This window comes from Neomonachus schauinslandi, chromosome 10 (assembly GCF_002201575.2).
Source record: "Neomonachus schauinslandi chromosome 10, ASM220157v2, whole genome shotgun sequence".
NCBI lineage: Eukaryota > Metazoa > Chordata > Mammalia > Carnivora > Phocidae > Neomonachus > Neomonachus schauinslandi.
In genome coordinates, this window is record NC_058412.1 from 35,560,458 (window position 1) to 35,584,566 (window position 24,109).

At 38.5% G+C, this 24,109-nt stretch overlaps 1 protein-coding gene across 1 annotated transcript in view; it reads left to right on the forward strand.

Annotated features, from left to right (window-relative positions):
* ACOXL (acyl-CoA oxidase like) overlaps positions 1-24,109 on the forward strand; it is a 315,844-nt gene that overhangs the window by 200,946 nt on the left and 90,789 nt on the right. The window contains exon 15 of the mRNA XM_021697716.1: positions 6,424-6,535. Within this exon, the coding sequence (XP_021553391.1) occupies positions 6,424-6,535 (112 nt within the window). The remainder of the gene's footprint in view (positions 1-6,423; positions 6,536-24,109) is intronic.

Here is a 24,109-nt window from a genome sequence, read left to right on the forward strand (position 1 = left end):
AATTACACTAGGTTTATAATTATTATATTATATTATATCTAAAATGTAATTCAGAGTTGTGTTGGCTATTCTGGGTCTTTTGCACTTCCATATAAGTTTTGGAATCAGTTTGTTAAGTTTCTTAAAAAAAAAAAAAAAAAAGCCCTGCAGACACAAAAGGAAAATATTCTATGACTGTGGTTTTATTGAGGTATCTAGGGTAGTCAAATTCATAGAGACAGGAAGTAGAAAATGGTTACCAGGGGGTGGGAGGAGGAGAGAAGGGAGTGTTATTATTTAGTGGGGACCGCATTTCAGGTTGAGAAGATGAAAACGTTCTGGAGATGGATGGTGGTGATGGTTGTACAACAGTATGAATGTGCTTAATGCCATTGAACTGTACTCTTAAAAATGGTTAAAATGGTAGATTCTATGTTATATATATTTTACCACAATTTTTAAAAATTGTAATTTTCTTTGAAAGTGTATTAAAGCTATAGATTTGCAGAAAAATTGACATATATATACATATATATAAAACTGATGCTTGTGTCAAAGATTTTAATCTAAGTGTTTTCTAGAAATCTAGAATTTTCTCTATACATAATATATCCTTTGATAGATTTATTTCTAGGTACTTTATGATTTTGTTGTTGTAAAAGGAATGCTTTTAAAAAATTATGTTTCTGTTGTTGCCCGTTTATTATAAATATAGTTCACTTTTGTATATAAACCTCACCATAAAAAATAATTTTTTCTGTGTCTTTAGATTCTTTGAGTGTTTTTTCCATACACAATCATACCATCTGCAAATGATGACTTTTTATTTCTTTCTTTCCACTTGCTATTCCCTTTTATTCTTTTTCATGTAGAAGGTATTCTTTTGTCTTACTCCTGGTTTTAAAAAGAATTAGCTTAACATTTCACTACTAAGAATGATGTTTGCAAAAAAAAAAAAAAAGAATGATGTTTCCTAAAGTTTTTGATGGACACACGTTAACTTCCTAAAGAAGCTCCACTTGTTATTTTAAACATATTTTTGTCATTACTAGGTGATGAATTTTACTGCAAATGATTTTTTGCTTCTATTGAAATGTTGTATTTCTTCTTTAGTTTGTTCATGTGATAAATAACCCTCGTAAATCTTTTAACGTTAAACTACTCTTGCATGCTTGAGAAGCATTCAATTTTTCTATGCTGCATTGTCATTTTTCTATTTTCCTGAGTTTGGCTTGCTAGTGTTGTTTTTAGGGTTTTTGTTTACTTATTGGCCGCTGTTTTCCTTTCTTGTAGTTCCCTGATTTCAATTTATATCAAGTTTTACTGGTTTCACAAAGCTATTTTGGGAGTAGTTTCTTATCTTGTGGGAGAATTTGATAAGTTATCTGAAAACTATCTGGGCCTGGGGAAATATTTAAACTACTGATTCAATTGCACTTGACCCTTGAACAACACGGGTTTGAACGGCACAGGGCCACTTACATATGGACTCCCTTCAATAAACACAGTACAATATTGTAATTGTATTTTCTCTCCCTTATGATTTTCTTAATAACACGCTCTTTTCTGTAGCTTATGCTACTATAAGAATACAATATATAATACATACAACATACAAAATATGTGTTGACTGTTTTTGTTATTGATAAAGCTTCCTGTCAAGAGTAGGCTATTTGTAGTTGAATTTTGGGGAAGTCAAAAGTTATATGCAGATTTTTTATTGCACGGGAGTCAGCCCCCTCCCCCCAATGTTCAGGAGTCAACTGTAGTTTAATTGTTTTAAGACCATTTAGGCTTTCTCTTCTTGTGTCGGTTTTCATAAATATTTTCTAGGAATTGATTATTTGGATTTGAATTTATTGGTATAAGGTTTTTCATACTATGCTCTGATTATCTTTTAAACTTCTGCTAGATCTGTAGTTATGTCCCATTTGTCATTCCTAAATTTATTTCTTGCACTTTCTCTCTTCTTTATTATTGCTTAATCTTACTGGATGTTTGTCTGGTTTTTTGTTTGTTTTTTTAAACAACCAGCTTTCCTCTTTGTTGATCCTCTCTATGGTATCTTTGTTTTTTACTTCACTGATTTATGCTCATAAATATGTTGTTTCCTTTATTCTATTTTTAAGGAGTTTATTGAGGCTTTTAAACTTTTGTGTATTTTTTAAATTGTTATTTTTATTTGGAGGCAGATTATTGGTCTCCATAAGCAAAATGTGTTGAACTAATTTCCAAGGAAATATTAGAAAATGTCATCTTACAATCTTGATTAAAAACATGGGAAACACAATAAATAATAGTGTGTGGGACTTTTCGTATCTGTTGGCATAAAATAAAATTAGGAAATCTGTAGTCCTTTTTCTTTTTTTTCTTTTTTTACTACTGCCCAGGTTCCTATTTATTTAAACTGTAGTCATCTTTTTTTTTTTTAGAGGCAGGGAGGGGCAGAGGCAGAGGGAGAGAGAGAATCTCAGCAGGCTCCATGCCCAGCACTTAACCTGATGTGGGGCTCGATCTCACAACCCTGAGATCAGGACCTGAGCCAAAATCAAGAGTCAGATGCTTGCTTAACTGACTGAGCCACCCAGGCACCCCCAACTACAGTCTATCTTAAAGCTTGAAAACATCAACTCCCATATTCTAGAACCGTTTCAATTAAGTCTCTATTAGTTGTGATGTCTCAATTTGTCCTTGCACACTCTACAAAGTCAGTACATCTTTTTAATATGTCTAGCCCCGAATGAGCATTGTGTAGTACTGTTAGCTTTCCCCCCAATTTATTAGTTTGAAAAATTTCCAACATATAAGGAGTTGAAAGAACAGTACAATTCCCATCAGAATCAGTTCCATCCATTCAGGAAACTTGTTCCCAAACTGGCAGCAAATCATCTGCCCTTTCATTTCTTTTCCAGATAGCAGAGCAGAGCTTGCTTCCATCATTTTGAAAGCAAAACAGACCCTCACCCATATGCAAATCTACATTCCTAGCAAATTTTCCGGGATAGACTTGAGATGTGCCAAAGGCAGTATTCCAATTGTAAATATTTGGAAAGTTCAGTCCATTTTTTTTGTCTCTGTTATTAACCTCCAAAACAGTACACATCTCTCTCCCACACATCCAGGTTTTACTGCTTCAGTCTGTCTGTGTTTATCTACTTAAGTCCCAAAACCTTGCTCTGATTTTTATGTATATTGAGAAAAACCTTTTCATCCAACGTGTTTCCAGTGTATGGGGCAATTCTCTAGGCACTGGTGACACAGCAGTCACTGTGGGTTCGGAGGCCCATGGAGCTTCTAGTCAAGTAGAGCAGTCGGATGGCAGTCATACTGACCACTCATGAGAGGACCCATGAGCAAGCGGGGGCATGAAGAAAGATGGGCTGAGAACTTCCTGGTGCCCTGAAATGCCTCCAAGTAGGCTGTCATTTGTGTAGACACCCAGAAACTACCCCTTCGTGTGGACTATGGGAGGAATTGGTGATGGTACTGAGAAGTCTTCACGAGAGTAGGGGAGGGAGGCAGGGCTTGGCTCTGAGCGGGGCCGTACCTGGTTCTGCAAACAGCTCCATCTATCTTGTCCTTTCTTGTTCTGATGAGTGCTGCTCTCCCCCTCAACCACGGGGCTGCCACTGGAGCTCTGGCTGCTCTCATCAACCCACAGATCCTTAGGAGACTGTGGGAGTTGAGGAAAGTGAAGATTCCGCATTATACTTGAATGTTTTGCCATAGTATATTATGAACATTTTCAAGTATTGAGCAAAATTAAAGGAATTTTAGTGAACATTTTACACCCACCATCTAGATTCTACTATTAACCTGTTACTGTGCTTGTTACATCACATATATATCCATGCATCAATTCCTCAACACACCCATTAATTCATCTTTTTTTCTCTGATGCATTTCAAAGTAAACAGAGGACATCAGCCTACTTCTAAATAATTCAGCATGAACATCATTAACTAGAGTTCAAAATTTGGTTATAGGTTTTTTCTTCTTATGTAGAATTTACATACAATGAAATGCGTAACTCTTAAGTGTGCATTCACTGAATTTTAACAAGTGTGTGCACATGTATAACCGAAACTCTTGTTGAGTTATAGGTCATCAGTCACTCCAGAAAGTTCTATTATGTCCCTTTTCAGTCAGTTCCTGCGACCACCACCGCAGATGCAGTCACTAATCTGATACTTTTCTACCACAGATTAGTTTTTCCTGTTTTAGAATGTTATATAAGTGGAACTGTACGTATGTACTGTTTTGTAGCTGGCTTATTAACATGGCATAATGCTTTCTGAGATTCATTCATGTTGTCACGTGCATTAGCTTGTTCCTTTTTATTGCTGAGTAGTAGTCTATTTTATGGATATACTAGATTTGCTTTCCATTTTCTTATGGATGGAGAGACACCTGGAATGTTTTCAATGTTTCACTCTTCCAAGTAGATCTATTTTGAATATTCATATACAAGCCTTTTTGTGAATATATGTTTTTATTTCTCTAAGGTGAATAGTTGGAGTAGAATTGTTGGGTGATAGGGTATTTGTTTTTTTTAGCTTTATGAGAAACTATGAGAACTTTTTCCAAAGTGGTTTTGCCATTCTACACCTCATCCACAAGTATGAGAATTCTGGTTGCTCTGTATCCTTGTCAACATTTGATGATGTCAGTATATTTAATTTTAGTCATTTTGGTGGGTATATAATACTGCCTCACTGTGGTTTTCATTTACATTTCTTTGATGACTAATGATGTGCATTTGAATTTAATTTAAATTTAGAGTCATTTTGACCTTCTTGTAAAATACAAGGAGGTTGCCTTTAGCGATATTCCTACTTTTAAGAGAATCTGCACAATCTTCTATGCTGGGTGAGTTCCTAAAGCTACGTGATGTGGCCATGCTTGGCATGTGACTCATGATAGGGTGGGTGGATGAGATCCACTTCGTGTAGCACACGAAGTTCACAACCTCAGGTGGACAGTATTCTACAGTAAACATTCCAAAAAAGATAGTTTCTAATAACAAAATTCACAGCCTCCAGGTTTCCTAGTAACAGTCTCTGGAATGACTGAAACATACTTTTCAATAAAATATGACGGTTCTTTACACTTTGTGTTAAATAGACTAGGACAGAAGCTCAACCTTCTAAAGCTTCAGAATAAATACTGATATAATTTAAATTTCCTGGTACTTGGCATGTAAATGACCTCCCATCTTTCCTGTCTACATGGAGGGCAATTATTAATTCAGTGCTTGGCATTCTCAGAAGCATGGTATCAATTCCTTCTTAATGTTTCTCTTGTGGCTTCTGATTGAGCAACTGCTACTTGTGGATTTAATTTTAATTAATTAGCATCTAAGTTATTTGTGTTTTATGATAACTTACTTCCCAAGGATATGGGGCGAGGGGAGGGCAAAGGGGTGGCTAAGCTATGGGAAACCTGACGTGTAAATTAACCCCTTTACTGTCTATCTAAATGGAAGTTTCATGGGGCAGGGTGGGTGGGAGGGGTGCAAAATTAGCACAAAAGTCAGAGTCACATATTGAAAAACCCATAGGGTTTTAAGGGAGACTCAGGTGTTTTGAATCTCTTTGTGCCTAAGTCTCTTAACTCCCCTATGCCTCAGTTTCCTCATTGCCAGATGGGGAAGATGGAATTTACTACCTGCTGAAGAGAGTCATTATCTCTGCAGAACACTCTACCCTGCACTTGCCCACAGCCCTCTCATTGCCCTCTGGGCTCCTTTTCCCTTAAATACAGGTGTCCCCAGGACAAAAGCTGAGCCTGAGTGTGTTCTGCCCATGTGACCTAGAGCAGGTTGCTGAAACTTGCTGAGCCCCAGTTTCCCAAACTATACATTGAATAATTACGGTATCTGTGTCATAGAATTACTGAGATTGTTGAATAAGGCACAGGAGTAATAAGCACAGGTCCAGATACATTATATATTTAAGAAATAATATTCATTGACAAATACTTTGTGATGGATGTATTTGGTTACTAATATTCATTTGTAATCATTATTATAACAAATGCCAAACAATGGTCGAGAAAATTATTATAAACCCAGTGGATGGAAATTATATAGATCTTAATGAAGAAAAACTATATAAAATATTGAATAACTACCTATAATACAATAGGAAATGAAAAAAGCAGGAAACCCAAATTATCTTTATACCACAAGGACAACCACATAGGATCAATTCAAGCCAAGCATTCATCAGAAAAATCCTGAAAGAAGCATGAATATAGCGAGTGAGAGATGTGAGGGAAGCATGAATATAGTGAGTGAGAGATGTGAAGGGCTGAATTGTACTTACACTGCTTTTCTATTGGAAGAAAATTCTTTTTGACAAAACAGGCCCTGTCTGTTTTTTTCACATGGAATTCTTTGGTGAGGACAAAATAATAATAATGGTCACTGTGTTTTTCCTTCAGCTTCCTGGCATTTAACATGGACACAGTCGATAATCTTGCCTTTCTGTTGAAAGCAGTGAATTTTCGTGAAAGGGTTCTTCAGCGGAGTTTGGTGGCCAGAATTTATTATAAGGTAAAGATACATTGTGTTTTTTCTTTTTGACATGTGTTTAAGGCATATTCTTGCTGGTGAACGATCTGCTAAATGTAGTAGAGGATGAGTCAGGGTAATTACAAGCTTCTGGAAATGGCTAGAGTTCCTACAGGGCATTTGTATGACAAGACAGCCCTGGTTGCTTTGCAGGCCTGATGCTACTGTTTAACCCTTTGTGTTGTCGTTTAGAATTCTGCCGGCAAGCCATCATTGGGCTGCCATGGGAGTTGATGAGTGGAGTAATTTTTAGCCCTTATTGGAACTGAAAAATCATTGTCTATGTGTATAATGAATACATTGTTCTTTGGGGGGGAAAAGGTACATCAGGCATATACAAAAAATAACCATTCGATTAGCCTGAGATGCACTCTCTTTCCTATTAAAACACCCATGACATGCTGCAAAAACATAAAACCTTATATTAGCATTGATAGAAATCTAGAGGGAAGTTTACCAAGTGCCAGTGGGGCTGGTGTGGGAAAACATCCCCCACCTCGGCAATATGTTTCATTTTCTAATCCCAGTATGAATAGACAAAAAGACTCTGAGAGAAGGTTTTACTTATCCCACTCTCTGTCCAGACTCAGGGTTCAGGGCTATTGTAACATGAAAGCAGACCACTGCTCCCCTTCTGCATGGGAATTAGGTTGCAAGAGGCCCAGGATTGGGCCCCATGCAACTCCCCCCCTTTAATTCATCTCTTTTATACTGACTCTAAGATCACTCCTCCTAGTACAACCACAGAGCGAGTAGAAGGGGAGAGGATGAATAGCACATGAGGATGGGTATTCTCTTAGGAAATGCTCTGGGAGCAGAAAGTGGTCAAGGTGCACGCTGGTGGGACAGAGCCAGACTGATGAGTACCTGGAGGCTGGGCCAGGGTTGTACCAGTCAGTCCATCCTCAGGTATAAGTATGAGGTGCGGCCCTGCCAGACACCAGGGGCACATCCGAGTGGGTTTAGTCACTCTGAGCTACCTGCCCTTGTCAAACATGGAGCCAGTCAAAATAAGAGAAGGATGTAATCACAGGCAAAAATGCTAGAGATGCACTAGTGAGCAGAATTAACAATGGATGAAATGTAGTCTGTGAACTAGCTTTCCTAGACTGCGGAAGAAAAGGATAAAGATGAAATGGCAAGAGATGATGATAGACACAGAGTGAAAATAGCAGAAATCCAACCTATGTGTAACAAATATTCCTGAAAATGCTGGAACAAGAGGAGCAGAAATAAAAATCACAGACATAATAGAAAAATACTTTCCTTAGTATAAAAAAATCAAAATGTTGATAGAAAAAAATATCCATACTTGGCTATAGCCTGCAAATCTAGCATAAAGAGATTATCATATAAGCACCCAGACACAAAAGAATAGTTTACCGATAAAGGGGAAAAAATAAGGCTAGCCTCAGTCTTTATTCACCAACTCCAAATGGAGTAATATCTCCTTCTCTAAAGGGGAAACTTCATGATCCAAGCATACTATTCCAAGCCAAATTTAATTCATGAGTGTAGGTGGTGGAATGATATTTTCAGATACCTAAGAATCAGGAACAATTTTACTCATTTGGCCTTTCTTAAAAATTATTCAAAATTTAAAAATATAAGACATTTTAAAAAATCAAAATTATTAACTCAAACATAAGGAAGTCAAGGTATAAAAGGATTTGTGGTCCCCCTAAATCCAACCAGTAAGTATGTGTTTTTAAAAAATGGTTACAAAGTTCAGGGGCACCTGCGTGGCTCATTGGGTTAAGCATCTGACTCTTGATTTCGACTCAGGTCATGATCTCAGGACCGTGAGATCCAGTCCAGTGTCAGGCTCTGGGCTCAATGGAGAGTCTGCTTAAGATTCTCTCTCCCTCTCCCTCTGCCCTTCCCCCCACTCATTCTCTCTCTCTCTCTTTCTCTCTCTCTCAAATAAATAAATAAATCTTTAAAAAATAAAAAAAATATTATAAATGCTTTTTGGGAAAAAGATGAATTAAAAAAACTTGACTCATTGGTTCTATAATAGATTGGGTTTATAATATATTTTAAGGTAAGATAGAAGCTAGAGTGAAAACATGCTCAGTTTCTTACTTTAATTGCAGGGTAGGCAAAAGACATTGTTTTGTTCTGACTTGATCATTAAAGAAACAGGTTAAAATGCATTTCATTATGCTAAAAGTTAACAAGATTACCAAACACAGGATGCCTGTTATCTGAATCGCTGGAGAAGACACAGCAGAGATAAATAAGTTACCAGAAGTTTGTGTAATCAGAGGCAGAGCGAGGAACAAATCAGAAAGCCTGTTCTTAGAGGCCTCAGAGATTCTCCAGTGCTGCTTCTTTACATATGCCTACCTCATGGCTGGAGGGCTGTTTTAAGAGGGCTTCTTGGTTTGAGAATTTCTTTAGGATTGCTACCCAAAATCTGCGTCCTGCTCATTATGACATCCCCTTGGACTCTTGTCGAATCTGGCTAAGTACAAGTCCCCTCCCCCGGCCCTGAAAGATTAACAATTTGGTCTTCAACTGCACTAATCTGGTAATTCCTTGGAAACAACTTTTCCATTACAATATGATCCCTAACTTCAATCCACAATAAGCCATGGAGAGGTGTCTTCTGCTACATTTACATCTTAGAGAGACAGAAATCCCTCCAGCTTCCACCTCTAAAATGTAGAGCATTAGATTTAAAATGGCCTATAAAATAAAGAGTTTCAGTTCTCCTAATGAAATCATAGACTCTCAGTTTAGAAACAAATCTAGTCGTATGCATTTTATATAGAAAAAAATCTGTATATATATTGATATATAGTTATATAAATCAGAACAAAAATGACTTTTTTAGGGGCGCTTGGGTGGCTCAGTCGTTAAGCGTCTGCCTTCAGCTCAGGTCATGATCCCAGGGTCGTGGGATCGAGCCCTGCATCGGGCTCCCTTGCTCTGCGGTAAGCCTGCTTCTCCCTCTCCCACTCCCCCTGCTTGTGTTCCCTCGCTCACTGTCTCTCTATCTGTCAAATAAATAAATTTAAAAATCTTAAAAAAAGAAAAGAACAAAAATGATTTAAAAAAAAAAACACAGATTGGGCAATAGCAAGATATTTTCAGATATCTTTCAGAGGATTGGTGTATTAGTCTGCTTGGGCTGCCACAACAAAATACCACAGATTGGTGGGCTTAAATGATAGGAATTTATTTCCTCATAGTTCTAGAGGCTACAAGTCCAAGACCAAGGTGTCAACAGGGTTGGTCTCCTCGGAGGTTTTCTCCATGGCTTGCAAATGGCTGCCCTCTTAATGTCTTTTCACATGGTTCTCCCTCTGTGCATGCCCTGCCTGGTGTCTCTTCCTCTTCTAAGGATACCAGTCAGACTGGATTAGGGCCCCACCCTAATGGCTTCCTTTCAATTTAGTCTCCTCTTTAAAGCCTTTATCTCCCGAATATGATTACAATCTGAGGTGCGGGAGATTGGGACTTTCAAGTATGAATCTTGGAGTACACACAATTCACCTCATAACAGTTAGTGATATTGATCTTTAAAAAAAATTCAAAAGTATGAAACAGTACACAGCCAAACTGATGATACCATAACTGTGAACTTCTGCGTGCCAAATAACAGATATCTATGGTAGCCAGCTTCCAACAGAGCCCTCAGCAATCTTTACCTCCTGCTATTGTGAAGTCCTTTCCCATATTGTACCAGAATTGGTCTGTGCGACATACAGCGGAAGTGATAACATGTCCCCTCTGAGATGAGATGATTAAAAAAACATGGTGACTTCCATGTTGCTCACTCTTTCTCTCTTTCTTGGATTACCCATCATGTGGGAAACCTTGTCATAAGCATGCCCTATGGAGAGGCCCCTGAAGTAAGGAACTGAAGCCTCCTACAAACAACTACATGAGTGAGCCTGGAAGTGTACCCATCAGCTGGGGTCAGAGCCTCAGAGATTGCAAAACCCGGGCAGTGGGTCGCTTGCCGACTTGCGGCCTGGAGCTACACTGAACCCCAACTGCCCTGCTAAGCAGCTTCTGCGTTCCTGACTGTCAGAAACTGTGTGAAAAATGAGTGTTTGCTTTAATCTGTTAAATCTGGGGGCAACGTGTTTACACAGTAAACTAACACAGATTTGGGCACCTCAAGCTAGGTGATGATGTAACAGAACTCAAACAAAACTCAAACAAAAATTCAAAATGTGGGTGTGGCCTTGAAACTAGGTGGTGAGCTTTGAGAAGAATTTTAGCGGAAGCCTGAAATGCCTTGAAGAAATTGTTCATAGAAGACTTCTGAGCTTTGCTAAAGCTGTGGGTGAGGACTTAGGACTTGAGTAATTATTATTGGAAACTGGAGGAAGGGAGATTCTAGCTATGTAGGGGCAGAACTTTAGCAACACTCTTGCCTGCAGTTACATGGAAAGTAGAAAATGTACCTCATCAACTCAAAGTGTTGAAAGTGCCTGCTTGCTTATGGCTGCTTACAGTAAAATGCCAAAAGACAGAGAGAAGCTGAAGGAAACAGTGTTTAACATGGAGGAACTGAGACTTGCTGTGGTTTTGAAGATTCCCAAGTTCTCCATATGGTAACTGTATCCATTTCTTGAGGCTGCTGTAACAAAGTACCACAGTGCTGGCTCTTGGCAACTGGTGTCCCTTGGCTTGCCTTCCCATCACTCCAATCTCTGCTTCTATCACCACAAGGCATTCTTCAGTCTGTGTCTCTGTCTTCTTTTCTTCCTGTGAGGAAACCATACTGGACTAAGGCTCACCCTACTCCAATATGAGCTCATCTTAACTTGATTACACATGCAAAGACCCTATTTCCAAATAAGGTGGCATTCACAGATACTGGGGATTAGAGCTGCAATATATCTTTTTGGAAGACATAATCCTACCCAAAAGAACCATAGAAAATGGCTTCAGAGCAACGATACCAGAGCACTCTCAGGAAATGCATGGTCTAAAGATGTGAGTAAAATCCTTTAAGAGCTGAGAAAGATCAAAGATGAGGCTCCAGTCAGGCAAAAGGCCCTCTGAAGAGATTAAGGGTATGCCTCACAGATCTTTTCAATCAAACTGTAGGGCTTCTAGGATGCTTAAGGGCACCTCTAGCCTTCTCCATACCCCAAAGGCCCATCTCAAAGAGATTTGTGGATGTGGACTTTTTTGTCTAATGGGCTGAACCCACCAAAAGAGTCACAGAAGATGTATAAAGTTTCTAAGAGAATTATATCAGCCACATTTTTTAGCTTATGCAGAAAGGCACAGAGACAGCATACAATGAATAGAACCTTGAGCCACCAAGCTTCTACAAACCGGGAGCAGGCTGAGAAAATGACTCAGTCACAAACATGTGGACCTTTCATGATAATGGAAAGATGCCTCAGAGGGAAGAACCACAAGCCCAGAGGGTGGAGCCAAGGGCCATGGAGAATAAAAACTCCTGGACATGGGTAGGACTGCATCTTAATAAAAAAAAAAATTTTTGACACTTGCTGAGCTGGATTTCAGAATTTCCATGGATCACTGACCCCTTTATTGCTCCCATTTTCTTCCTTTTTGAGCAAGAATATGTATAATGGTTATCCAATCTTATCCCACGATTGTATGTTGGTCATGTAGGGGACAGATAATTTGTCCCCTTAAAAGCCTTCAAATCAAAAGGAACTATACTTAGGAATGACATCTGGGGAACCTAATCTGCACCCAGCCTAGACTTAGATGATGTGATTCTGGAATTGGAATCACTGCAGTAATGGGATGAGATTTCTATGGACCTTGGAAAGGGGTAAGGATAGGCTGTGATAGAATCCAAGCTCACCTTCAAGGATCCCTGCCTCCTGCTAGTCACATCCTTATACATTGTGCCAGGGCTGGTTGGTGTAATGAATAGAATACAGCAGAAATAATGGTATGTCTTTTCTGAGATTGCATTATGAAGACACTGTGGCTTCTGTCTTAGTTTCTGTCTCTCTGTCTCGCCCTCACTCTGGGGGAAGCCATGTCATGAGTGGCCCATGTGGCAAAGAACTGAACCGTCTTGCCAAAAACTATGTAAATGAGCATAGAGGTGTCTCCTCCAGCCCTATTCGAGTCTTCAGAGATACCAGGGACTAGGGCAGTCAACAACTTGACTTGAGAGTCTGAGCCAGAAACACCCAATCAAGACATGCCCAGATTCCCAACCCTCAGAAACCATGTCAGATAACAAAAGTTATTTGTTTTAAGATGCTAAATTTGGAGATAATTTGTTGCACAGCAATAGATAACTAATATAGCATCTGAAAGCAAAAATTGTTGAATAGTTTTGGTATTGATAGACACGTTTTTTGGAACAAGATACGAAAGGAGATTATAATGTCTTTAATCAATATTTCCATTTAATAATATAAAACAGCATTCTTTCTGTGTCGATAAGAGCATGATTGTGCAATATTCTGATGCTTCTTGTTTCTCAGTTATTATAGACAGTGCCACAAGGAACATTCTTAACAGCGTGCAGTTTTTAGACTTTACATACTGCCACATTGTTCTCTACAAATGTTGAACCAGATTGTACTTCCCCAGGCCCACATTTCTCTACACTCATTTTTCTAACACTTTATTTCTCCAACTTTCTAACTTTTTTATCTTCAGGATTTGAGAGTCTGGCATCTTCTTTTTATTTTTTTTTTTATTTTACTGACATTAGAAAAATAGGTCCACTGTAAAATACCTACTTTCTATTCCATTATTGACATGATATTAAACGCTTTCTGGTACTTACTAAATTTTCAGAACTTTTTTTTTTTTTTTTTTGCTTATAATTGTTCTCTACAAGAGAACAAATTGCTCACTAGTATTGATTTTCTAATTTTGAGAAAAGAAAACCTTTGCACACACATGTGTGTTTTCTGAACACACAAAAAAATTAGGCATCTGGTGTGGCGAAGAACTACAAAGGTTTTAGAATCAGACAAATATATTTTACTGCTTCTGAGCCTCTGCTTCTGTATCTATATATTTGAGATAATAAGAGTGGCGTAATACAAACTTGTTGCAAGGATGGAATAAGGTAGAATATGTTAAAAAAAAATAAAAGAAGAAGAATTTTTGAAAAATGATAAACCTTGCACTCATGTTAATTATCTTAGTTACTATCATTAATGTAACCATTTTTTTTTTTTTTTTAAAGATTTTATTTATTTATTTGAGAGAGAGAGAGCACATGAGAGGGGGGAGTGTTGGGAGGGTCAGAGGGAGAAGCAGACTCCCTGCCGAGCAGGGAGCCCGATGCGGGACTCGATCCAGGGACTCCAGGATCATGACCTGAGCCGAAGGCAGTCGCTTAACCAACTGAGCCACCCAGGCGCCCATTAATGTAACCATTTTAATGGCCAATTTAAATATTTATTGAGCAGAACTGTTTTCTAGGGCTTAGGCATGTAAAGACCAAAAAGATTATTAAGATACGTGTCTGCCTTGGGATAAGTCCACTAGTTTTAGCCCAAGGCAAAATAAAATAAGTTAAGTGCTAAATTATGACAAAACCTACAAGTTTAGAGGAAAGAATATTGACTTATAAATCTTGGTTTGTATTTTTGACTCAGCTGTTTATTTAGATAGCTAGCTGTATGTTGGCTTTTTTTTTTTTATTAAAGATTTTTATTTATTTATTTGAGAGAGAGAGAATGAGAGACAGAGAGCAGGAGAGGGAGGAGGGTCAGAAGGAGAAGCAGACTCCCCGCGGAGCAGGGAGCCTGATGCGGGACTCGATCCCGGGACTCCAGGATCATGACCTGAGCCGAAGGCAGACGCTTAACCATCTGAGCCACCCAGGCGCCCCTGTATGTTGGCTTATGTCTACCTATATTGAACAATCTGTTCAGCAGTTTGAACATCTGATCCACATGGAGCCTGGAGAGTAGTCTTTGGACATGTCCAAAGGTGGGTGATTTCATCTAGGATGCCAAGAGCTTGTAGAAATAACCACGTGATTTGGTTCAGAATCTTTTAAAAGGGTAAAAACATGAGTGGGCTTCAGAAATCTGCTTTTCTTCTTAATTTTTCAGTAATGCTCTTGAATTTTCTTCAAATGCACATTTTATTTTAGAGTTACTTGGCCAACCCTTCTCCTCACATTAGATAGCCTATCTGCCTCCTACCCTGGAGCACAAGTGTTACAGGACTAGTAGTTCACATTCAGAGCTGGAGGGTCAAGACCACATGTCCTCACGAAAGAATAAGCCTGTACTATTGCCTGATAATGCTTTGCCTTCTTTCGTGTACCCAGAATTAAACTGAAAATGGGGCCAGGAAATATCCTTCAGTGTGTTGGTGACCATGGAGGGAGAACAGCCCCACAGCTTCCCTTGAAGCCCCACTTCTCTAATTTTCCAAAATCATGCTGCAAATCTTGCTCATCAGGATTGCTGCATCATTTTCCCATTAGTAGGAAGAAAAAATAAACCAATAAACAATGGCTTGTTTTTGAGAATATTCCATTAAGGACTTCTGTCATTGTATGGAGAAAAATCTATGGAGGAAATATAAACCCTCAGTAGTCAATATGTTTAACAAATGATTGTTTATTTCCAAATGTGCATAAGAAAAATTGGGCGGGTAAAAGGATGAGAATCCAGATGGGATGATAGTCCTAGTTAACTGGGGGCTGATTCATGTTCTATCTCTTAGCACCTGTAACCTTCTTTCACCATGCTAGTAGATACCCCACTTCGGGGTATATAAGAATCACCTGGGGAAGAGTAATTTTAAAAATTTGATTCACGGTGCCCTACACCGCTCTGCAAGGCTGAGTCGAAAGGAAAAGGGAAGTGGTTTGCAAATGAACATTATGAATCATCCTCAAAATCTAGGGGCAGTAAACTAACTTGGAAACAACTACCCTAAGTTATTTTTCCTTATTCGGAATTTGAGATTTGGATGGAGAAGAATTGGTGGAGGCTGGAAATAAGGTTATCAGAGATGTAACTTTCTAGAACTTTCTGTCTAGAAAGCTGTCTAGTTTTTATTGTTGTGGTCAGGGTTCCACCTGACTCTGTGTGTGTGTGTGTGTGTGGCTTTAAAGCTCTTAATTTAGATCTTTAAAACATCATAAAGCCAGAGTACTTCTGTAACAGAGTACTTCTGTTAGTACTTTCTAACAGATGATGCCAGCTCTTTTGTTTGTTATAATTTTAGACTGATAGCATCTTTGCTCAGGTCACCAGGTTGGGTTTTGAAAGCTTCTCTGAGTCCTTGTCTGTGAAAAATGAGAGCTGAGTTGGTTATTGGATGGCCCACACATGCCACATGCTGGAGATGGGGCTGTCATAATTTCCATCAGCCGGGATCTTCAAGAGCCTTGGTCATTGGGTAGCTGGTAGGTCCAGAGAGGGTCTTGGAAATGCCATTGTCGACAAACCTAGAGAGAGGAAAAACTCTGGTGCTGCTTTGCTTGTACTTCTCTGAGAGTTTGAGGGTGGAGACAGGAACAGAGGTAAGAGCAGCTGGGCTGTGTTTGTTACATTTCTAAAAGCCAATACAGTGGCCTGAATAGCAGATGTTTTACTAAAGATCTCATGGCACACAAATGCCAAGAGCTTTGTTCCAAAGACAGATCATCAAAGATAGGAAACAGGATTAGAAACCAAATTTCCTGAGTTCATACTTTGCATCGATATTGATGCATCTTCTTACTCCTGTGGTCAAGTTGGGTTGGGAAAATGATCAAAAGACCAGGACAATCTGATGGAGGGCCCTTTGTATTTTTGGAATGTGGGTGCTGCCTATGCAAAGGCCACGTTTGCAAAAGCATGGCTCTCTTTCTGCTGACTGGTGCCTGAAATTCCTCTTGTGGGGAACATGTTCCCATTTCTCAGTGAGAGATAAGGCTTAAAGTCCTGCAACTCCAGAGAAAGGGAAATGGTAACTGCTGCTTCACAGTAAGCTATACCCGATGGCTGAGGCAGGGCTAGATGTTGGTCTGGAGAGACCCCAGAGTGGACAGGCAGGAAGATCTGAGGCTGGCTGTGCCTGCTTCCCAGGTGTACAATGCTCCCAATCCTTAGCTTGGCGCTTCCCTCTTTGTTGTTGCTGGTCATAGGAAATGTTTATGTTCTGTGATGTTTTCCTCTCTTACTTTCTTCTCCACCCTTTAGCAACCCAGTTGTATTTTCTCTTTTCCCCTCTCTTCTGACTTTCTCCACCTTTCTCTCATAGAAAAAAATTCTCTTCCTACGGAAACCTATTATAGGGAGGGAATGGAAAGGAAAGCAGGAAAGGGAAGTGAAGAGAAAAGAAAGGAAAAAGAAATAGTATTCCTGAGTACTACATGGGGGAGTGCAGTCATTTCTTTTGGAGTGTGAAAGCCGGAAGGGTTCCTCAGGGTGAACAAGTCAAACCCACTCATTTACAGAGAGGCAGTCTGAGGATGAAGAAGGTTAGTGCTTTCTTCAAGGTAACACAGTCACCAAGACCAAAGATTAGACTGATATTTGATGATGCAAATATCCTGTTTTTCCCCTTATTTTCCGAATAAGCTTTTACCCACTATTTTTAGTATCCATTTATAAATCTTCCTGGAAACAATTAAAACTATGGTGTTTGCCTAGTGGGGATTTCCCTCATCTCAATTACATTAGTTAATTAGAACCAAGAGCTGTCTCTTCTCCTGCAACTACTTATTTATTCAATTAATTATTATTTGTATCAGTGTGGACTCACAGATATTTATTCTATGTTTGGGCTACAATCCAATACTATCATTATTTATTTTCTTGCTCAAATTGTTCCAGTTTTGGCCATTGAGAGCTCCTTCAGTTTACCCTCTATGTCCCTTTGATATGTCTCTATTCTTTTTTTTTTTTTTTTGGTAAGCCCTTCCTTTTTTTCTGGTACCACAAAATGTATCATATCTTGTATTTTCCCTGCCAGCAGACCTACAATCATTTTCCCAAGAATCCCTGCTTCCTTTTATCGGAAAATGGTGTTTAAAAACCAGTATCGGGTTGCTGGGTGTGCTAATTATTGCTGGGGTGTCACTACTTCTAGCTGTTCTAAGCTAGGAAATAAAGGTATGTTTACTAACTCCCACATTCTCACACAGACCTGTATGTGTGTATATTAGAAACCACGAGTTTATACTATTAGCTCTGATTCCAATCCAAAACCACAAGGTTCATTCTAGCCTTCTCTCTTTCCTATTTGTAACTTCTTTCTCTGAGAAAGTGAGAAACATGGCTTTCATTGTTTAGTATGTGCTTACTTATTTGATCTTCCTTCGTATACACAGTAAGTAGTTTCAGAATTGCTAGCCCATACCTCTGTGAAAAACACATTTACTAACTAGAATATTCTTCTTTTAGCTTATAATACTTAATCAAAATAGTATTTCTAAAGTTACTTTTATTTTGGTTCCTTTTCTACACCATTTAGTGAGATTATATTATTTATTAGTAACATAAGTTTATTTCTTCCTGTTTGTTTCTACTTTGAGATCTCCCTACATACTGGTTGATTTTTGTCCATTCATGGTTTGGCTATGTAAAACACTACTAAGTTTCTAGAACTTAAAGCTTTTAGAAAGGTATACTCATCCCCATTTCTATTTCTTCCCTTTTTTCCCCCTCTATACACTTCCTATAGGTGTCCTTTTTTAAAATTTAGTTTTTGGCTTATCTTTCCTTTATTTCTCTCACCCAAATAAGCAGGAACATGCATATTTTCTTATATTGCTTTCTCTGTTACATGAAAGATAGCATGCCATAGATACGCCTCTGCACTTTTTTCCCCACTTAACAGTACTATGTTTTGGGAATTACTCTCTATTACTTCACAGAGATCTATCTCATTTTTAAAATTTTTATTATGTTCAGTTAGCCAACATATAGTACATCATAAGTTTTTGTTGTAGTGTTCAATGATTCATTAGTTGTGTATAACATATTTTTAAATAGCAGCAGAATAATACACTGTGGATGTGCCATAGCCTATTTAACCCCTCTCTAATACATGGGCATTTATCTTCCTCTCAATAATTTTCAACTAGAAATAATGCTACACAAATAACCTTATGCATATAAATTTTAGTATTGCTTAATGTGTATCTTCAGGGCTGATTTCTTGAAATTTGACTGCTGGGTCCTAAGTAAATGCATATGTAGTGTGGTTAGGCATTGTCAAATTCTGCTTCAGAAGAGTTGTACCAGTTTGCATCCCCACCCCACCAGCAATGTTTGTTTTTGCACAGCCTCATCAATAGAACACGTTCTCATACTTTTTTTTTCCAATTTGATAGATGAGAAATGGTATCTCTGTGTTGGTCTAACTTTTCTCTAACTGTAAGTGAGTTTGAACAGTTTTTCATGAGTGTGGGGACATTTTAACATATTTCTCATGTATTGTCTATTCATATCATTTTTTCATTTATCCATAGGGCTTTTGGTATTTTGTCCTTCCATTTTTAAGAATACTTTCTATATTAAGGATCTTAGCTCTTTGTCATATTGCAAAATTTTTTTCTCAGTTTGTCACCTGTTCTTTTGACTTTGCTCATGGTGATTTTTGCTATGCAAAAAAATTTTTTTTAACTTTTATGTAAATGTAGTAATATTTGCTGTTATTGCCTCTGGATTTTAACTGAGCGTTAGAAAGTCATTCCCTGCATTTAGGTTAAAAGGGAAGTGATCACATGGAAACCTCAATCTTAATGTCATGAGGAGTCCAGCAGATGGAGTTTGGGACTGTCAGAAAGACTGAAAGTCAAAGAGAAAAATTAAAAAAAAAAAAAAAGAGACCTCAAAAGGAAGCTGGGGTAGCAATTCTTATATCAGACAAATTAGATTTTAAAATAAAGTCTGTAATAAGAGACACAGAAGGACACTATATCATTCTGAAAGGGTCTATCCAACAAGAAGATCTAACAATTGTAAATATCTATGCCCCCAACATGGGAGCAGCCATGTACATAAGCCAACTGTTAACCAAAATAAAGAGTCATATTGATAACAATACGTTAATTGTAGGAGACCCCAATACTCCACTCTCAGCAATGGACAGATCATCTAAGCAGAAAATTAACAAGGAAACAAGAGCTTTGAATGATACATTGGACCAGATGGACCTCATAGATATTTATAGAACATTCCACCCTAAAACAACAGAATACTCATTCTTCTCGAGTGCACATGGAACTTTCTCCAGAATAGACCATATACTGGGTCACAAATCAGGTCTCAACCGATACCAAAAGATTGAGATTATTCCCCGCATATTCTCAGACCACAATGCTCTAAAACTGGAACTCAATCACAAGAAAAAATTTGGCAGAAATTCAAACACTTGGAAGCTAAAGACCACTCTGCTCAAGAATGTTTGGGTCAACCAAGAAATCAAAGAAGAACTTAAACAATTCATGGAAATCAATGAGAACGAAAACACATCGGTCCAAAACCTATGGGATACTGCAAAGGCGGTCCTAAGGGGGAAATACATAGCCATCCAAGCCTCACTCAAAAAAATAGAAAAATCCTGAATTCACCAACTAACTCTACACCTTAAAGAACTAGAGAAAAAGCAACAAACGACGCCTAAGCCACGCATTAGAAGAGAAATAATTAAAATTAGAGCAGAAATCAATGAATTAGAAACCAGAAACACAGGAGATCAGATCAACGAAACTAGAAGTTGGTTCTTTGAAAGAATTAATAAGATTGATAAACCACTGGCCAGACTTATCCAAAAGAAGAGAGAAAGGACCCAAATTAATAAAATTATGAATGAAAGGGGAGAGATCATGACTAACACCAAGGAAATAGAAACAATTATTAGAAATTATTATCAACAACTATATGCCAATAAACTGAGCAATCTGGATGAAATGGAGGCCTTCCTGGAAACCTGTAAGCTGCCAAGACTGAAACAGGAAGAAATTGACAACCTGAATAGGCCAATAACCAGTAACGAGATTGAAGCAGTGATCAAAAACCTCCCAAAAAACAAGAGTCCAGGGCCTGATGGATTCCCTGGGGAATTCTACCAAACATTTAAAGAAGAAATAATACCTATTCTACTGAAGCTGTTTCAAAAAATAGAAACAGAAGGAAAACTTCCAAACTCATTCTATGAGGCCAGCATTACCTTAATCCCCAAACCAGGCAAAGGCCCCATCAAAAAGGAGAATTTCAGACTGATATCCCTGATGAATATGGATTCCAAAATCCTCAACAAAATCCTAGCTAATAGGATCCAACAATACATTAAAAGGATCATCCACCACGACCAAGTGGGATTTATCCCTGGGATGCAAGTGTGGTTCAACATTCGCAAATCAATCAGTGTGATAGAACACATTAATAAGAGGAGGGAGAAGAACCATATGGTCCTCTCAACTGATGCAGAAAAAGCATTTGACAAAATACAACATCCTTTCCTGATTAAAACTCTCCAGAGTATAGGGATAGAGGGAACATTCCTCAAGCTCATAAAATCCATCTATGAAAAACCCACAGCGAATATCATCCTCAATGGGGAAAAGCTGAGAGCCTTTCCCTTAAGATCAGGAACACATCAAGGGTGCCCACTCTCATCACTGTTGTTCAACATAGTACTAGAAGTCCTAGCAACAGCAATCAGACAACAAAACGAAATAAAAGGTATTCAAATTGGCAAAGAAGAAGTCAAACTCTCTCTTTTCGCAGACGACATACTTTATGTGGAAAACCCAAGAGACTCCACCCCCAAATTACTAGAACTCATCCAGCAATTCAGTAATGTGGCAGGATACAAAATCAATGCACAGAAATCAGTTGCTTTCTTATACACTAACAACGCAACTGTAGAAAGAGAAATTAAAGAAACGATTCCATTTACAGTTGCACCAAAAACCATAAGATACCTCGGAATAAACCTAACCAAAGAGGTAAAGGATCTATACTCTAGGAACTACAAAACACTCATGAAAGAAATTGAAGAAGACACAAAAAGATGGAAAAATATTCCATGCTCATGGATCGGAAGAATAAATATTGTTAAAATGTCTATGCTACCCAGAGCAATCTATACCTTCAATGCCATCCTGATCAAAATTCCAATGACATTTTTCAAAGTGCTGGAACAAACAATCCTAAAATTTGTATGGAATCAGAAAAGACCCCGAGTCGCCAAGGAGATGTTGAAAAAGAAAAACAAAGCTGGGGGCATCACGTTGCCCGATTTCAAGCTATATTACAAAGCAGTGATCACCAAGACAGCATGGTACTGGCACAAAAACAGACATACAGACCAATGGAACAGAATAGAGAACCCAGATATGGACCCTCAACTCTATGGTCAAATAATCTTTGACAAAGCAGGAAAAAACATGCAATGGAAAAAAGTCTCTTCAATAAATGGTGCTGGGAAAATTGGACAGCCACATGCAGAAGAATGAAACTCGACCATTCTCTAACACCACTCACAAAGATAAACTCAAAGTGGATGAAAGACCTCAATGTGAGACAGGAATCCATCAAAATCCTAGAGGAGAACATAGGCAGTAACCTCTTTGACATCGGCCACAGCAACTTCTTTCAAGATACATCTCCAAAAGCTAGTGAAACAAAAGCAAAAATGAACTTTTGGGACTTCATCAAGATAAAAAGCTTCTGCGCAGCAAAGGCAACAGTCAACAAAACAAAGAGGCAACCCACAGAATGGGAGAAGATATTTGCAAATGACACTACAGATAAAGGGCTGGTATCCAAAATCTATAAAGAACTTCTCAAACTCAACACCCAAAAAACAAATAATCAAGTCAAAAAGTGGACAGAAGAGATGAACAGACACTTCTCTGAAGAAGACATACAAATGGCTAACAGACACATGAAAAAATGTTCATCATCATTAGCCATCAGGGAAATCCAAATCAAAACCACACTGAGATACCACCTTACACCAGTTAGAATGGCCAAAATGGACAGGGAAAGAAACAACAAATGTTGGAGAGGTTGTGGAGAAAGGGGAACCCTCTTACATTGTTGGTGGGAATGCAAGTTGGTACAGCCACTTTGGAAAACAGTGTGGAGGTGCCTCAAAAATTTAAAAATAGAGCTACCCTATGACCCAGCAATTGCACTCCTGGGTATTTACCCCAAAGACACAGATGTAGTGAAAAGAAGGGCCACATGCCCCCCAATGTTCATAGCAGCAATGTCTGCAATAACCAAACTGTGGAAAGAGCCGAGATGCCCTTCCACAGATGAATGGATAAAGAAGATGTGGTCCATATATACAATGGAATATTACTCAGCCATCAGAAAAGATGAATACCCAACTTTTACATCAACATGGATGGGACTGGAGGAGATTATGCTAAGCGAAATAAGTCAAGCAGAGAAGGTCAACTATCATATGGTTTCACTTATTTGTGGAACATAAGGAATAACATGGAGGACATTAGGAGAAGGAAGGGAAAAATGGGGGGGGGGAATTGGAGGGAGAGATGAACCATGAGAGACTATGGACTCTGAGAAACAAACAGGGTTCTAGAGGGGAGGGAGGAGGGGGGATTGGTTAGTCCGGTGGTGGGTATTAAGGAGGGCACATACTGCATGGAGCACTGGGTGTTATACGAAAACAATGCATCGTGGATCACTACATCAAAAACTAATGATGTATTGTATGGTGACTAACATAATATAATAAAATTAAAAACTACAAAAAAAAAAAAAGAAAAGAGAACAACAGAGAGAGAGACTTCACAATATGTGTATGAACATTACTCAAATCAATAACTCATATATGAAATATGCATGGATGGACAAGACCCCAAAGAGGTCCAGGGATTTTTAATCTGGAAGGCTTAAAGAGCCGAGCAGAAAATTCAACTGTTGCCTACTACATAGGAAGCAGAATTTGTAGTTTGAATCCTGCCAAGTTAGAAGGGTAAAGTAAAGTCAATGGCTTTCCACTGAAGCCCCAACAGGGCCATCCCTTATGTATAAGACTATGTCCCAGGAAAAGGGATTTACCCAAGGACTAAAGGTAAAATTAAAACAAACTAAAGGCAAAACCAAAAAGATTCTTCCTGACAAAGCATGAAACAGCCTCCACAAATTCAAGTTTATCTGCTTGTGATTTAACTGGGAAAAAAACTCAACACTCTTTAGAGGAAGATAACAGGATCCAGAATGAGTATTCTTCACAGTGTCCAATATACAATAAAATGTTATCAGGCATGTGAAGAAATAGGAACATGTAATGCATAATCAAGAGAAAAACCAGTCAATAGAAAAAGGCTCTTAAAATGACCTAGATGTTGAAATTAGAAGAAAAGCATTTTGAAAATATATAATGAATGTATTAAAGAGTGAACTGAATAGGGGTACCTGGGTGGCTCAGTCAGTTAAGTGTCTGATTCTTGATTTCGGCTCAGGTCAAGATCTCCGGGTCATGAGATGGAGTCCCATGTCAGGCTCCACACTCAGCATGGAGCCTGCTTGAGATTCTCTCTCCCTCTCCCTCTGTGCCTCCCCCAGCCCATGCTCTATCTCTCTCAAATAAATCTTTTTTTAACAGAAGTATAGGTAAGTATTAATGACACTTTTCCTT